This window comes from Oryctolagus cuniculus, chromosome 14 (genome assembly GCF_964237555.1).
Source record: "Oryctolagus cuniculus chromosome 14, mOryCun1.1, whole genome shotgun sequence".
Taxonomy (NCBI): Eukaryota; Metazoa; Chordata; class Mammalia; order Lagomorpha; family Leporidae; genus Oryctolagus; species Oryctolagus cuniculus.
The window spans coordinates 73,844,341-73,862,397 of record NC_091445.1 but is presented as its reverse complement, the minus strand read 5'-3'; the positions used below and the strand labels follow the sequence as shown (position 1 = coordinate 73,862,397).

The following is an 18,057-nucleotide window of genomic DNA, read 5'->3' as shown; positions in this document are numbered from 1 at the left end:
GGACAGGCCATTCTGGATTGGCTCAAAGTTTTCTAAGCTGAATATTCAAAGCCATAAGCCATTGCAGAAGGCAGGTTCAGTTTGGGGCCAGCGCTGTGACTCACTTGGTTAATCCTCTGCCCACGGCACCGGCATCCCATATGGGTACCAGGTTCTAGTCCTCTTCCGGTCCAGCTCCCTGCTGTGGCCCGGGAGGGCAGTGGAGGATGGCCCAAGTGCTTGGGCCCCTGCACCCCATGGGAGACCAGGAGGAAGCACCTGGCTCCTGGCTTCGGATCAGCACAGTGCGCCAGCCATAGCGGCCATTTGGGGAGTGAACCAATGGAAGGAAGACCTTTCTCTCTCTCTCTCTCTCTCACTGTCTATAACTCTACCTGTCAAATAAAAAAAAAAAAAAGGCAGGTTCAGTTAGTATGGAATTATTACTTTTACATTTTTGATCTTAGGCTTTAGAAACCATCCAAGATATGATGATTTGAGATTAAAGAATGGCATATAAAGAGATGATGTTTACCAGTTTGAGGATAAGACCATGAAATTATCTGAAGGATTATAATGAAACAAAATATTCTATGCAAAGGTTTGCTTTTTTTTTTTTTTTTTTTTTTTTTTTACTTAAGGAACTATACCTAATTTTTTCTTGAGTATCTCTAAGGACTGTTGATTCAGAAAAAGTTCACTCCTTTTATCTAAGTCAGAAAACAAAGTTTTCCTGGTCCTTTGATCTACAAATTCTCTGAGCACTGGGGCTCCCAAAATATCTCCCCAGGACTTGCATTTTTCTAAATTTATCTGTTTCTATTCATAAAAAAAGATATTGCAGCAAGTTGGAATTCAGCAGACAGTATTGACAAGAATTTGTGTTTTTAAGAAACATTTTCAGTGGTGAATTGAGTCAAAGGAAATTCCTGAATGGATAATTTGAGTTTAAACATTGCCTGTACCTGGAACACTCAAAGGCTCTCCTGTATGGTATCTTTTTGTTTCTCCATTAAAAAAATCCCTGTGAAATAGGGAAGGGAAGGCATTATTCACCTTCATTTTTATGGCTAAGAAGTGTTAGCATAAAGAACACAAATGACTGTGACTAGGAATCAGAACTGTTTGTTGGTCACTAGATGTGTGTTCTACTTTGTGTATAAGGCTGCAGTATCTAGAAGGCTTATCCCAAATGACAGCATGGCTTGAAGTTATGATATACACACGTTTTGAGGAGAGTAATCTGCACTGAATCCCACTTGCGACATTTCCATTTGGAAGTTGTCTCCTCCTTGAACAGTACCTGGGAAATATCATTTTAAAAATTAGATTATTATCAGCAGTCTTAAATTGCATCTGCAAACATAAGCATGCACAGCACATGCGCGCGCACACACACACGTTGTAATAGTCACCCCAAAATACAGAGCAGTCAGAATCTGAAGAGAAGTGATCACTAGGAAGTATTCCACCAGACTACAGAGATCCACACACTTGTACAGCAGTGTTCAAAGTCAGCATTAAGCTTAATCAAGCATTAATGTATTTGTCATAATTCTTAATATAGTTCCTAATATCAAAGAACCCTCAACAAAGGGAATGAGGGACGATAAAAACTGAGGTGATATCTTTAAAAAATTTTTGATCATTGCTAGCTATGAAATTAACTTGAGTTTTTAGTTTTTAAATATTGGTGCCACTGCATGCACAAGTATCTCAAATGCAGTGGAGGAGCCTAGTGATTGACTGCCCAGAGATATCCAGGTTAGCCACTAGGAATCAGGATTCAAAAACCAAAGGAATTTTATCAATCGAGACATTTTTCCGACTTGTATATAAATGCTTGTTTTGTCACTGATATCCTAAGACTCAACTAGTACTCATTTTCCATATAGTGTGGTCAGACTGGTTAAGCTTCCCCAGTATTCACAAAAGCGAAGCTAAATTCCTGGACTGATGCTTTACTCAGGAGAAGACAAATTGCACCACTCAAGTCTTGTTTAGAAGATTTAAAGGGCCGGCGTTGTGGCGTAGCAGGTAAAGCCTGTAGTGCCGGTGTCCCATGTGGGAGCTGGTTCCAGTCCTGGCTGCTCCACTTCCAATCCAGCTCTCTGCTATGGCCTGGGAAAGCAGAAGATGGCTCAAGTCCTTAGGCCCCTGCACCCACATGGGAGATCCAGAATAAGCTCCTGGGTTCAGCACAGCTCCGGCTGTTGTGGCCATCTTGGGAGTGAACCAGCAGATGGAAGACCTCTCCCTCTCTCTCCGCCTCTGCCTCACTGTAATGCTGCCTTTCAAATAAATAAATCTTTTTTAAAAAAAAGGTTTAACAATTCATGCAGGATGAGTGGAGATAATTTTTAATAAAATAGAGAATTGCTCTCTAAAAGTCTATAATAGCAGGTAATGCACAAAATAATTTCAGATGAACTTATAAATTGCACTGTGTTCGTTCTTATTCATGTATGACCAGCAAACAAATTTATTAGCGTAGATAGCTCAGTAATTTTGGACATTCTCAGGGCATATTAGATTTTGATGATGATAAAGAACTTAGAACATGAGCTATTTAAGAAGCGATACTTTTTTTTTTTTTTTTTTTTTTTTTTTAGCTAGAGCTTTCCAGTGGATTATCAGGATATCAAAATTTGTCTAAAGGAATGAATTCTTGATCTATGCAACCTCTTATCTCCAACACAGAGGGTCCATGAAAGTGCTCTTCATTGTAGAGAATTTTGGGGGAACCGGGATTTGGATCACGTGGGACTTTTTGTTCACTGTGAAATGTGTTCCAGAACCCCATACAGTGGGCTTCTGAGCATGGGATATTTCCATATGACTTGTCCTCCAGAATCAAATAAGTAAATTATTTCAGGCCTGATAAATAAGATGTTCCCTTAAACACTGACCTATTAAGTATCTTCACTGTATTTTTCTAATTGAGAAGTCTATATACTTATAAACATTTTCAGCAATTATATTTAACAGTCTAAAAAGGTGAAACTATTTATGATCGTGATACAATTAAATTGTCCCTCCAAAGTTATAACAATTATGACCTAATCAAGAGCATAGGAGCTTCTTTGCTTATCCATCATATCTCAAAGATTAAATATTATTAATCTGTGATATCTTTCAGGTGAAACATTGTTTTAATTCATATTTTCAAAGAATTACTGTAATTGGCAATATTTTCTCACGTTTTTTGCTTATTTGTGTTTTGAATCTTTCAAACTACTTACTCATGTTGTTTGTCCATTTCCTACTGCTTTATAGGAAATTTTAAACAAGACTGACAAGCTAACATTAATAGGGCAAGTTTATGATAATAAAATATTATTGAAAACAGAGGTGTTGAAAGAAAATCCTTGGACATTCTTTTACCTTCAATGCTGAAAATTTGTTCTCCTAACGTCCCAGCCTTTTCTAGTAGAGCTGCCTCATCAGACACGTTGAAAAAGTATCTTTCTGTTGGAATACTGGCAATTGCTTTGATTTCTTTTATTAAATTTTTAGTATCAAGGGCATTTCTGTTTAAGTACCCGAGAACCTTGGAAATGCAGAAAGAAGAAAACAAGGTCGTTACTGTTGTACTCCTGTTCACCCACGAGCACTTTCTAGTCTATTTCTGAACACAATGGGCCCTCGGCAGAAGTCAATCAAGCAGGATTTCCACATTCCCTTAGCTGACAGGACCAAAATAATCGGCAAGAAGCAGAGAGAGAGCAAAAACTTCCTTTTATATGAAACTAAGAACAGCCAACAAGAAACTGCAGCCTTGAGAAGTAACACTATAATGGAAAGTTTACTGACCCACTGAAGGACAAGTCAAAAGACACTTACTGCTATGCCAAACCTCAGTATGTTATCATTGTTACACTGATCAATCACAGCTCTCAACATCGACCCGTCATGGGATTCACCATCAGTTACAACGACCATTACTTTGGTAGCACCTGGACGTCCACCAGAAGCTGCTGAATAAGCGAAATCTCTGTGGCAGATAAAGACTCATGATCAAAAGATGAATTTTAATATGAGACCTCTGGTTTGAAATAGAAATAGGAAGTTAGCTTCTTGAGCACAAATTGTTGTGATATAGAACTTCCCTTCATGTCAAGGCTGGTGACTACTTAAGTACATTCTATTTGTAGGTTGCTAAGAAACATACAGTAATATAAATTTTGCTTGATAATCAAAAAAAACTCCATGAGTTCCATGGCATACATGATTGTGTATTCACACCAGGAATTCTTTTAATTCTCATAAAAAATTAACTGAATTCTTATTAAGCTGCAGATAGATATTGCTGTCATAAACTTTATCAATTGGACCTTTTCAGTATTTAATGATGTCTTTAAAAGTAATTGACACATATGCTTAAACACTTCAAAGCAGGGGCAGGTGTTGTGGTGCAGCGGGTTAGGATGCTGCTTAGGATGCTTGCTTCCCCTGTCAGGGTGCTGCTGTCCTGGCAACTCCGTTTCTGATCCAGCTTCCTGCTAATGCCCCTCGGAGGCAGCCGATCATGGCTCAAGTACTGATTCCCTGCCATCCACATGGGAGACCAGGATGGAGTTACTGGCTATTGGCTTGAGCCTAGCTGAGCCCTGATAGTTGCAAACATTTGGTGAGGGAATCAGTAGATGGAAATCTCTCACACTTCTCTCTCTTCTGTCATACTGGATTTCAAATAGACAAATCTTAAAAAAATAAAATAAAATAAACTCAGAGCATTGGGAAAGTATAAAACAAAAATGTGACACGAAGCCCTGCTCCAAAGATAACCACTATCACAGTCTCTGTATTTCCTTCTATAAAGCATTTATCTAGATCTACAGTTAGTACATGCATAGTCTACTCTAAACTTTTACACAAAGAAGGGCATATTCTATTCCATTGTTGTTCATTTGGGTGGAGATCTTTCCATATCAGCACATACAAAGACCTTTTCTAATATTTCATTATGTGGAGACACCATGGTTTATTTAACTAGTTCCCCATTATCAGGCATTTCAACCAATTTTAGTTTTACAAGTAATGCTGTAAGGAATGTCCCTCTGCTATGTTTTGGTATATCTTTTCAAATGTTATTGAGATCAGTGAAACTACTGAAACAAAGAATATTCACATCTCCAACTTTAGTAACATCAAATTGCCCTGCAAAAATTTCCACCAATTTATATCATCAATATACAAGGCTGCATATTTCTCGAGCTCCTTTGCTTGACACCGAGGATTATTAAAATCATTCATTTTTGGAATTTTGATTAGTGAGAAATAACATATCATTGCCTTAACATGCAGTTATTTTTCAATATGAAGGAATGAGAATTCTGTATGCTTAGTAGGCATTTATCTTTCTCAGTGAACTCGATTTCTCTGTACCTTTTCCTGTTTTACTTTGTGTTGTTCCTCATTCTCTTAATGATTAGTAAGTTTTCTAAGAAAATTTTCCTTTGTCACATGCTATAAAAATGCCTCCAGCTTATTGATAGCTTTTGATTCGTAGTGGTATTACTTACATACTTCAGAGATTATATAAAAATTAAAATTCTGCAAAGAAATAATCAGTTCCATTAAATTTTTGTGTAATTTATCTTGGACATGGCATATTATAAGAGTGTTACTTCTAAGGGCTTTTTTTAAAAAAAAAAATCATCCAAGTTTTCTCATAGTCCTTTGCTTCCCCTTTAAATTTAAATTTAAATTCTTGGTTCAGCTGAAATCTACTTTGATGCAAGAGTGACGCAGAGATTCAGCTTTTTTTGTTTCTGGATGATGAGACACTTGTCAAACAGCTGATTTTCCTTGTATCTATTGGATGGCCCTGGTTCACATTCTTCCTGAGTAATGTCACCCACTCCTTGGAATAACTGCTACCAAGTGATGACATTTAATGTCTGCATCTATTGTCCATTCTTTTTTTTAATATATGTTTTCAAGGCTTGCTGAATATTCTTACCTGAATGTGTAAGGAGTATTTCAAATTCAACGCATTTAAAACTGAGCATACAATATTATTTTCTAAAAATCTTTCTACATTCTATATAATATCAAAATATAAAATATTCCATGTTTCAGCAAGAAATAGTTTGAATTACAGTACTCACATAAAAATCCTCTTTAGTGACATATACTCTTTTTAATTTATTTATTTGAAAGCCTGGCCGGTGCCACGGCTCACTAGGCTAATCCTCCACCTGCGGCACCGGCACCCTGTCCTGGTTGCTCCTTTTCCAGTCCAGCTCTCTGCTATGGCCCGGGAGAGCAGTGGAGGATGGCCCAAGTGCTTGGGCCCTGCACCTGCATGGGAAACCGGGAGGAAGCACCTGGCTCCTGGCTTTAGATTGGCTGGCTGTAGCAGCCATTTGGGGGGTGAACCAATGGAAAAAGGAAGACCTTTCTCTGTCTCTCTCTCACACTAACTCTGCCTGTCAAAAAAAAAAAAAAAAAAAAAAAAAAAAAGAGAGAGACAGAGAGACAGAGAGACGTCTTTTATACACTATTTCACTCCTCAGACACATGCAATACCAGGGTTGGGCTACACTGAAACCAGGAGGCTGAAACTCCATCTGAGTCTCCTACAAAGGTGGCAGGAACATAATTATTTGAGCTTTCACCTGATGTCCCCCAAGGTGCATGTTATCAGGAAGCTGGACTGGAAACAGAGTGGGGACCTGAAGCCAGGCACTCTGATACAGGATGAAGACAGTGACTGAAGTGTCATGTTAGATGCCCACCCTGTGACATACTCTGTATGGCATACTGTAGATCTTCCATATGATTATAAAGCTTTTGAGGACAGAAACTATAAATCATTTAGCTGTAATGGCCTGCAGCACTTGGAACAGTAAGTTGCAACCATAGGCATTCAATTAAATAGGTGAATAAAAACATGGCAGTATTTACTACAGGAGTGACGGGATTCTACTCAGTATTGCAGCAGGGAGGTGAGTAAGTTGAACAATTCTAGCAATGAGAGGATTAAAACCTACTAGTTTGGGAAATTGTGGTAAGAAGGAAACAGATGTTGGCACAGTAGAGAAAACCAAAATTTTGCAAAGATGTTGAAAGCCAGACAAGTCCCACCTCAGGCAGTGGCCACGGCTATCCTGGAGAAAGAAGCTTGCCAGACTCCCAGGTTCCTTCCAGGGAAAAATTCCACACCCATATTTCCTGCTGGAAACACTGTCCCTCAGCACATTTTAACTCCAGGAAAAAAATTTCTTCCCCTTAGTCCAGTTCACCAGACCAGGAAGGGCACTTCAGCTGTTGGCACCCAACCTACTGACTGGGCAGTGGCTTGTGAGATGTTCAGGCCCAAAGGGAAATCTTTAAAAAACGTATTCATTTGAAGAGTAGAGAGACATAGAGAGAGATATATACACACAGATCTCCAGTCCATTGGTTCATTCCCCGAATTCCAGGAACAGCTGGGGCTGGGTCAAAGCAAAGCCTGGGGCTGGGAAAATATAAATGGCATGGAACCAACCATGTGTGTGTGCATGAGCAGGAAGCTGGAATCAGAGCTGGGACTTTAACCCAGGCTCTCTGACATGCGATGCAGGAGTCCCAAGCAGCATCTACTGTGCCAAATATCCACCTACGCCCAAAGGGACATCTTAATAGGTGAAATAAAGATGAACCAAACCAAACGATCTTCTCTTGTGCAAAATCTGCTTTTGAGGCACACAAGGAGAATCCCAGTTGATGGGAGCAGCAACTTAAATATACAGATAAAAGAAGGGACAGATATAATGGGAAATGCAGAAACAGAAATGACAGGATGTGGTGACCAACCAGACAGGTGACCTAAAGAACTGTGAGAAGAATAAAGAAAACCATGAGGTTTTTCAATTGGAATGAAGCAGGCAGTGGCCTGAATCAAAATGACAAAAGTCAGGCAGAGTGGTAGGGAAAATAACAAGGCCAGGTTAGGATGTGTTGAGTGGGATGAATGGGCCCACACCCTGGCTGTGCGAACCTCGGGAAAGTGTGCAGGACAGACAACACAGCAATGGAGTGACAGAGCAGATGCCAATGCTGTGATGGTGCATGCAGTTTCTGAGAGGGAAGAACTGTAAAGAAAAGCTGTTGGATGAAGGAAAAAAAAAATAGGAAAAAGAGCCAGCGGAGAGGCCAAAATCATTGAGAAAAAGTTGGCAGGGGTCCCAGAAGTTTGTAGTTGCCATGGCAACTGGGTTCTGAATAGTAGTGCATGTGTATCATTACTAACTGTTCAGAGGAGGGAAGAGGCAGGGCTTGAGGCAGGACCATGCGGTTGGGTAAACAGAGGAACCTGTTTGCCTGGTGGCACAGATAGAAGCTTCAAGGAAGTGGAGGAGGGGAAGATGCTTTTTTCAAGGAATTATGGTAGAAGAAATACACAAGATAAAAAAAAAAAAGCAGGAAGTAACTAAAAGGGAAGCCAAGCTTATCACTCTCATTTATTTTGTAATAAGAAGCCAGTGTGTAGCATCTCTGTGAGGTATCTGGTTAACACAGAGTGAAGGGGGAGGGTATTTGTGGTACTGTGAGTTAAGCCACGGCTTTTGATGCCTGCATCTCATATCGCAGTGCCTGGATCTGAGTCCTGCAGGTCAAATCACCGTGCCTGGATCTGAGTCCTGCATCTCATATCACGGTGCCTGGATGCGCGTCCTGGTTCTGCTCCTGGTGCCAGCTTCTTAAGAACGCACACCCAGAAGCTAGCAGGTGATAGCTCCAGTACTCGGGTTCCTGCCACCCATGTGGGAGACCCACACAGGGTCCCTGGCTCCTGGCTGTGGGTATTTGGGGAGTGAATCGGCAATGGTAGATCTTTATATATTTCTCCCCTCTCTGTTGCCTTGCCTTTTTAAATAAAAATAAATGACTAAAAAGAAACAGAGCAAAAGCGAAGCTCAGTGGAGCTGAAACAATAGAGAAACTGAGACCGGAATGAGGAGAGTGCTACACAGCTCTAAAAATTCATACCTCCCACAGATGGGAAATTTACTAGACTTATAGTTCAAATTGGACTCATGAAGATCGGATGGCTCTTGTTAATTTGCAAGAAGTATTTTACTAACTCAATTAATGAAAATATAAATAATGACAATTGTTCCATTTCCTACAGTTTTAAACTAAAATCTTCTCATTTATTTCATGTAAATCACATAAAAATCATGTCATATCTTATTAAAATCCTAGAATCAAATATTTTCACTTCACTTGCAAGCTACCCTCTCAAAGTATGCAAGTCACAAAATACTCAAATTTTTCTTGTGTACCAATTCTGATTTTAGTGGTGGTTAGCAGGTATATTATTTTTTCTTTCACAGTTATTAGCACTTTTTATGTTATCAAAATATTGGTCTACTAGCAGCAAAACTTACCTTGCAAACTGAATTGCTTTGAATGTGTTTGTGAGGTCCCCACCATATTGGTATGTCTGGGATGTTGCTGTAATCATGCCATCTTTGGTCTTAAATGTGTTCAGGTTAAACACAACTCTTGGATTATTGGCATACTGAATTAATCCCACCTTCAAAAGAGTAAAAGTTTATAAACGGACTGTCATTAAGTTATAGTAATTTTTCTTTAGCCAAGAAAATAAACCTCAAAAGCACATTTAGATATGTGATAGCTTAAGGGAATCATTCTCAACTCTGGTTTGTCTTTTTTTTGTTTGTTTTGTGTTTTTTTTTTTTTTTTTTTTTTTTTTTTTTGACAGAGTTAGAGAGAGAGAGAGAGACAGACAGAGAGAAAAGTGTTCCTTCTGTTGGTTCACCCCACAGATGGCCACCACGGCCGGTGTGCTGTGCCAATCTGAAGCAAGCAGCCAGGTGCTTCCTCCTGGTCTCCCATGCGGGTGCAGGGCCCAAGGACTTGGGCCATCCTCCACTGCCCTCCCGGGCTACAGCAGAGAGATGGACTGGAAGAGGCGCAACTGGGACAGAATCTGGCACCCCAACGGGGACTATAACCCGGGGTGCTGGCGCCGCAGGCAGAGGATTAGCCTACTGAGCCGCGGCACCAACCAACTCTGTTCTTGACAGCTATGTTTCTTTCAGTGAAATGGCTTTTTTGATGTGAGACGCCATCTGTGTACAATAACACTACTATCACCAAGCAAGATGATGGGCTGCAGCCTGTGAACTGCTTTGAAAGAGTAATTTTAGATGTTTTATTTTAATACTTAATATTGATGAATATCATAAAACAGTTTATAACAGGAAGATTAAAATAGATGTAAGTAAATGTTCTAGTTATCAACAGATATAGGCTTGCAGACAATGATGAGAATTCACAGAAGGAGGGCACCATCTCAGCAGTGAACAATAATTGTGCAATAAAGAATTAGAGTTGAATGAAAGAAACATCCATAGGCTCCTACTGAATGTAGTCAGTTTGGGTCTATGTATTGAGCTAGACTTTAGGGGCTTCAGCAGCTCTGGAGGCAAGTGGATGTCTGTGCATGGGGGACCAGGAGTATCTAACTTCTGAACAAGGTGTTCCCGGACATTTTCCAATGGTTGAGATCAAGAAAATCATATGCTCCTATCAATGTCTGTTCTCAGACAGAGATCATCCTCTGAGGTTCAGAGATGGGGTCCCAGAACAGGAAGTGGCAGGAAGGGACCCGTGGGAGGCCCCCAGAGGTCAGTGTGCGAGGCAGGAGGAAGGAGCTCAATCTGCTGGTTTTGTTTTCGTTTTTCTTTTTGTTAGGAAGGCAGTGAGCAAGGCACTGGGAAGATGCCCCGAACACTGGTCTTCCTGGATCCTTTGCGTTAGCATGGAAGACTGAAGAGGGAGGGAAGGATCAAAGATAGCTCTGGAGACTTTAAGTCTAATAGGAAAGGAAAGTAACAGAGTAATCCCCGTGACACAGCCCCCAAACACCTGTGTGAGAAAAGTGAAGGAAGATTTAAAGATAGGGTGCATCATCAGGACTTACAGAAGGGTCAAATTTAGATAATAGAGAATGAGTTTAACCACTTCTATAAAGGAATAAGACGCATGCAGGAAGAGGCAAAAGAGCAGTGAATTGTGTGTGAGCCCCTTAACTAAAAAGTCATGCTGGGGGGAGGGTGATTCATGTAGCGATACAAAATAAGAAGATGCATATGAAAACATCTCGTATAAAGGCCTACACATGGTCCTCCTCAGACACCAGTGCTATACCTACTTTCACGTAACAGAACTTTCTAGTAACAGCCTACAGGAAAAATCCCAAGGTTTCAGCAGGCAGTAATGTATTCTTAGCCTTGGAGTGAATCTCAGTGGGAAAAATGTCTAACAGTCTTTTATAATACTATATAGGAAAGCAGAAAACCAAATCACAACAAAAGCATTCAGAAGAAAATACGCTAGCAGTTGTTGCTATTTGTGGGACACTGGAGGATCTGTTGTAACCCAAGAACATGCAGTGGTAACTGAATTGGTCCCTGTTGATATTGGTTCACTGTCCTGCTGTAACTAAAATGACCCATGGAATGGCAGATCCAATTTAAGGCCCCAAAATAAATAAATTAATTAATTAAAAAAAAAAAAAACACACAAAACAAAAACCAGGAACTGAACTCCTAGTAAATGCTATTGAGTGTTCTTACAGAAGCATGGAGTCTCTGCTCCTGAGTTTTGGTTGTCTGCCTCAAGGAAACACAAACACAAATTATTTTTGTAACATAACACAACAAATTATTGAAAAGATTTCTTCCATGTTAAAAAGGGAGGTTAGACTAGAATATGATAAAAGACTATAAAATAACACATGATAATTATTATAAAATAATTCCAGAATTCAAAGACGATTGCTTTACCAGCAAGGCATAAATAGATGAAATCAATTATTAGCCCAAATAGGCATGAGAAAAAAGCATCATATTGACTTTTAAAATGTACCTATAGACTCCTGGGCTAGAAGAGCAGGAAATAGGCAGCTGAAAGAGGATGAAAATGTTAAATCTTTTATGCTTGATGCCTGCATATAAACTCATGGACCAACATCAGGCAAAGTTAGGGGTAGAATAACCCAATGTAGTACAAGTTTCTATTAACTTTCAATGTTACCAATAAATGCATTGCAGATGGAGATTTGACAAATGCAAATCTAAGACATCGTATTTAACAATATTTTCTCAGAAAGCAAGTAGTTAGCCAGTGACATCCATACCTGTGTTTTCGTAGGGCCTATATCCAGGCCTTGAACAAATTTTTCCAGAAAGTTCTTTACTGCATCCCAGGGATAAATACTATTTGATTCATCACACACCACCACAACATCTATGAGCGAAGGGCAGGCTACATAGGGAAAAAAGGAACGAAGCAGATGGGTGATGTGAAATCAAACTTCACACCCAGGTAAAAATGAGACAGAGACAGGTGTGGGTACCATTTGATAAAACCCCTCCCCAGAGTTTTTAAAAGTGAGGCCTTGCTCAGACCTTTTGCACACTCATAACTTACTCTGAACGGCAGGTGAGAAGCTGGACAAGAGCTCAAAATCAGAATTGACATCAGAACAAATGCCGGTTGTGTAATACTGATTTCCACACTGCTGTGCCCACAGGGGACCACATGTCTGCAAAGAAATGAAAAGACAATGAATGGAAGCACGTAGAAAATGCTCACCTTTCAGCTCTCCAGTTGTACAGCACAGAGATCATTTTTTTCTGCAAGATTCCAGGAATTGTCAACTCTTGAAATTAACAAGTCAAAAACCATTTTAAGTGAGAGTCTACTGTGGAGAGAAGGATGGAGAGGCAGGCAGCTGCTCTGTGCCCTCCAGCAGGCCTCCGGAAGGGAGAGTTGGGACTGACAGGGGCAGTTGCCATGCGAGGCAGCAAGCAGCCCTCCAGCTCACCTACTAAGCCAGAGGAAATGGTGGTTTTCTTACAGAGAACACGCAGGAGGAAACCGAACACAAAGTTCATCTTTTGTTTCTCAAGCCTCAGGGTCTTCATCTGTACACTGAGAAAAATCATACCTCCTCTCTAAGAGTGTGTTGAGGAGTAAACAGGTCCGAGGATATGAAACACTGCACAGTGCCAGGTAAACAGCAAGTGCAATGTGTCCGTTAGCCACCATCTGTTGCTGTTATTGCTAAGCAAGGGTTTCCTCCTGTCTCTTTCACCTAAGACTGCTCAGCACAAACCATGACCCCAGAGGCCTGGCAGGCACCCTCCAAGAGGGCTTGGGCCAGGTCTAGCTACCCTGGGGAATGATGAACCCACGCGTCATGTAGAGAGGCAGGTCACTGGGGTCCCTGCTCGCTCACTGGTGTGAAACAGGGCCAGGCTCCCCAGTTTCCCAATGAGAGTCAGAGAAGGTAAATTTCATAGGGAAACTCACAGCTTAAAAACCACTCCATGCAGGGTGGGACTCAAGGTGCAGTGGATTAAGCTGCTTTTTGGGACACCTGCATCCCATATCAGAGTGTTGGCTTCAGACTCAGCTACTCTGCTTTCTAGGCAGCTTCCTGCTAATGCATTTTTTTTTTTTTTTTTTTTTTGACAGGCAGAGTGGACAGTGAGAGAGAGAGACAGAGAGAAAGGTCTTCCTTTGCTGTTGGTTCACCCTCCAATGGCGGTCGCGGCCGCCGTGCTGCAGCCAATGCATTGCGCTGATCCGATGGCAGGAGCCAGGTACTTATCCTGGTCTCCCATGGGGTGCAGGGCCCAAGCACTTGGGCCATCCTCCACTGCACTCCCGGGCCACAGCAGAGAGCTGGCCTGGAGGAGGGGCAACCGGGACAGAATCCGGCGCCCCGACCAGGACTAGAACCCGGTGTGCAGGCGCCGCAAGGCGGAGGATTAGCCTAGTGAGCCGTGGCACTGGCCCCTGCTAATGCATCTTGAGAGGCAACTGGAGCCCCTGCAGCCACAGGAGAAGCTCAGGTGGAATTCCAGGCTCCTGGCTTTGGCCTGGCTCAACCTTAGCTGCGGTAGGTATTTGGGAAGTGAAACAGCAATGGGAGATGTCTCTGACTCTGCCTTTGCCTTTCAATTAGGTGAAAACAAGTAAACACTAAACAAACAAACCAAAAAACCCAGAACACTGTATGCTACACAGATACAAATGAGGTCCATGGAGTGGCAGCATTTGGCTGAGCTGTAGAGCACTGCTTTCCTTGGAGGACTTCAAAGCTCCCTATTCCACTTCCTAATTGACTTCCACCACCCAAGCTGGCTGACACTTGTCTCTGTGCCACACCAGGAAAATTCCAGTATTTACTATCGTCATCAGTTCATTCCCACTTCTCTAGTTAGCAGCCCTCAAATACCCAGAACTCTGGACGAATTCATGACCAAATCACATGAGAAAGATTAAATATTAAGATGTCTTGATGAAAAAAAAAAAAAAAAAGGCTTGTCAAGATCCTAACAAAAAGTCTACAAAATTTAACAGTGTGTAAAGCTGTGGGTCAATTTTAAAAACTGAGCAGAGAAGTATGGTCTTTCAAGAAGCAATGGGAAAAATAAAAGGAAATCTGCTTGACCCAGTTTAACTGTTAGTAACTTAGCAGATAGTTAGAAGCAGCTGTGCAGTTCTCCCATAAAATTGGTTCATTTTGCCAATTTGGAGAAAATCATTATTCATTGCTTTGGTTAGTTTACCAAATAACAGAAACCAGTTATTGATTCCTATATCCCTAATTGAGGTTTTTTTTTTAATAACCTTGAAAAATAACTCATGCAATATTCAAGAAAAGATTGTTTTTGTTTTAAAAGCAATGGGAAACAGCACTGAGAAGTTGAAATTAGAATTATGCCAGTTATTAGTGCCAGAACTACATTCCAGCTTTAAGCCCAGACCTTAAGAAGTTTCAAAAATATGTGATGATTGTCAATCTTTTCCACATAATTCTTAATAGTATCTTATGATTTTTGACCTTTTAGGTATGTGAAGGAAACTCTCGCTTTTTTCTTTCTTCCTCTTTCTGCCTCTCTGCTTGCTACAGTGTTAATCTCTCAAATTCTGTTGCATTTTTATTATACTTTATCTGAAGTTATAGATTAAAAATTTTGAGGCACATTCTTTAATCCCCCTAATTCTCAACAGGTTCCTCTTATTCAACCTTAAATAAAAAAACAAAGCAAAACAAATGAAGGCAACATTCTTATAAAGACTTTTGCAAAGTTGCAACATTCATTTGTGCACTGAAATAACATAATTATAAGCAATAGCTAATTATATAGTGCTAGTGAGGTCATACGAATACTAATACCTATGAGTATTAGTAAAAGTACAGTGACTGTTGAAAATTGAAATTTTGAGAAGAGTTCTAAAACACAGTATTTAGCTAGCATGTCAATGGTATAAGTAAAACTGATGTAAAGCTAGATTAGACTTTCCAAAACAAAATGTTAACAGGGCTACACAACTGGGATATACACATATGAATTAGTGAACATTTCAGACTAGACTTTTATGAGTATTTTCTTTAAATTTTTTGGTGTGTCTTGCTACAAATTTCCTTTATTATTTTTATTAGTTCTAAGCTCAGGAATTCTTACCTCCTTAAGAAAATTTTCATTTTCTTTTAACTTTCATATTAATTCTCTAATTCACTTAGGTATGCAAATCAACTAATTGTTTCCAGATCACTTGTTAAGTCAGGCATTCTATTTCACTGATTCATGATGTCTTCATATCATCTTAGAAACTAAATGAGGGTACATGAGATATATTGAGACCACGCCATACCTTAACTAATCTCAGATTAGCCAGTGGTTGTAGGATATGGTTAAAAACATACTTTTTAACTTTGAAACCTACTTTCTGAATGAGGAGTATCTATCTTGAATGATTCAGGAAGTGGACCCGAGAGTCTTTCTGAATTAGTAGTACCAATTTTTGAATGTTCCTGCAGGCAGCAGACCTGGGGTTCTGCCATTATCTATATATATACTATATATAATATATAGTATATATAGTATATATACTATATATATATTATATAGTATATATTGATATATATATATAGTATATATTGATAATATATAATATATAGTATATATAGTATATATACTATATATATATTATATAGTATATATATATACTATATAATTTTCAAGGGCAATGAATTTGTGTTCATTCAGTTCCCCTTTTGCTGAATATCCTAAGAAGTCTACACGTCAAAAAATTGTCATTTTACATTGAACATCCCAATAGCAGAAAGCAAGCTGTGATCTGATGGAAGAGAAGGCGAGAAGACACAGACTCCAAACTTTCTCAAGAGGAATGAGGATGTGAAAAGGAAGCACTCACGAGAAATCCTCCAGTTCCCACGTTCCTTGTGAGGGTCAAGCCAAGGCTCATGTTGGTTTTCATCTCCGCCACACTTGGCATGCTTGTTGAAGCTTTTTTTTTTTCAGAAGGAAAAAAATATGAAAAAGTGATTTACTTAAAGATGTTAGGAAAACATGTTTATATGTAGCATTGAATTTAGTGGCATGCATTCAGGTGCTAGAGTTGAGTTGTATGATAACTTTAATGTGTGAAGCTGCAGAGTATAAGACATTAGGGGAGCCAGCGCCGCGGCTCAATAGGCTAATCCTCCGCCTTGCGGCGCCAGCACACCGGGTTCTAGTCCCAGTCGGGATGCCGGATTCTGTCCCGGTTGCCCTGCTTCCAGGCCAGCTCTCTGCTGTGGCCCGGGAGTGCAGTGGAGGATGACCCAAGTCCTTGGGCCCTGCACCCCATGGGAGACCAGGAGAAGCACCTGGCTCCTGCCATTGGATCAGCACGGTGCAGCGGCCGCAGTGTGCCAGCCGTGGAGGCTATTGGAGGGTGAACCAATGGCAAAGGAAGACCTTTCTCTCTGTCTCTCTCTCACTGTCCACTCTGCCTGTCAAAAAAAAAGACATTAGGGCGTGGACTCTGGAGAACACATAATTTAGAGGTATTAAAATTGAAATTTTTTACAACATTCTGGCCAAACCAAGAACATCTAAGGTTATCATTTGTTCCTCCTTGCAGCCTCCATTTTCCCCCAAAGTCAGGCTGCGTGTCTCATGCCCTACCTCTCTGCCCCCAGCCCCCTGCTCCCAACACACACACCCCTGGGGTGGGTAAAAATATCCTCCAAGTGTTATCAAAAAAAAAATGTCATCTGACAGAATCTAGGTGAAATTTAAAAGGAAACAGTGACCCCACACATGAAAATAAGAAATGAATCCACCCAACCTCTTAATTCCCACTGAACAAGGGCATCAGCCGCTGTATCTATTCCTGGGTGACTGCCCAATGACATCCTTTGGTGATGTCTTTTTTGCTAGTGGTCTTTAACCTCTGCCAAGCTATCATTGCCCCCTTCACATGTCCTCAGTTGGACTCCTTCCCCCAGTTCCCACTCAACTTCACCCACCTTCTGAAGACTCCCACCTGAGCCCAGGTGCCATCACTCTGGGAGAACAAGCTGTCTACTGCAGAGGATGCATTAGTTTCAGAGTCACCTTCAACTTCTCTCATCATTACATAAGTGCCATTCTTAAAACTCCTATTTTTCTCTTTCCTTCTAGTAAAAGGACCATTCTTTTTTTAAAAAAAATATTATTTGAGAGGCAGAGCCACAGAGATGGCAAGGGGGTGGGGGTGGGGGGAGAGAGAGAGGAGGAGAGGAGAGGAAGAGGGGAAGTGGGGAGGGGGAGAGGGGAGGGGGAGAGGGGAGGGGGAGAGGGGAGGGGGAGAGGGGAGGGGGAGAGGAAGGGTCTTCCACCCTCTGGTTCACTCCTTAAATGGCCAGAGCTGAGCTGAGCCGATCAGAAGCCAGGAGCCTCCTGTGGGTCTCCCACATGGGCGCAGGGGCCCAAGCACTTGGGCCATCATTGCTCTTCCTAGGTCATCAGACAGGAGCTAGACCAAAGTGGAGCAGCCAGGACTCAAACTGGCATCCAATGGGACGCCAGTGCCACAGGCAGAAGCTTTACCTACTATGCCACGGTGCCGGCCCAAAGGAAACCTTAATAGGCCCTCTTCTTCCCAGGTAATAGTGACATTAATCCCGTTCAGCTAAGTATCCTCAACTATGAGCCCCATTGAACTATCTTCTGCCATTCTCCTACAAAAACGATCGTCTCTTCACCAGGA

The 18,057-nt window shown here is 40.9% G+C and overlaps 1 protein-coding gene across 1 annotated transcript in view; it reads right to left on the bottom strand.

Moving 5' to 3' along the window:
- Positions 1-18,057, bottom strand: part of ITGA2 (integrin subunit alpha 2) — a 110,034-nt gene that overhangs the window by 41,131 nt on the left and 50,846 nt on the right. Inside the window, exons 4-10 of the mRNA XM_008262194.4 lie at positions 16,237-16,328; positions 12,433-12,547; positions 12,140-12,267; positions 9,360-9,508; positions 3,823-3,973; positions 3,364-3,529; positions 1,206-1,282 (exon numbers count right to left, since the gene is read on the bottom strand). Coding sequence (XP_008260416.3) covers positions 1,206-1,282; positions 3,364-3,529; positions 3,823-3,973; positions 9,360-9,508; positions 12,140-12,267; positions 12,433-12,547; positions 16,237-16,328 — 878 coding nt within the window. The remainder of the gene's footprint in view (positions 1-1,205; positions 1,283-3,363; positions 3,530-3,822; positions 3,974-9,359; positions 9,509-12,139; positions 12,268-12,432; positions 12,548-16,236; positions 16,329-18,057) is intronic.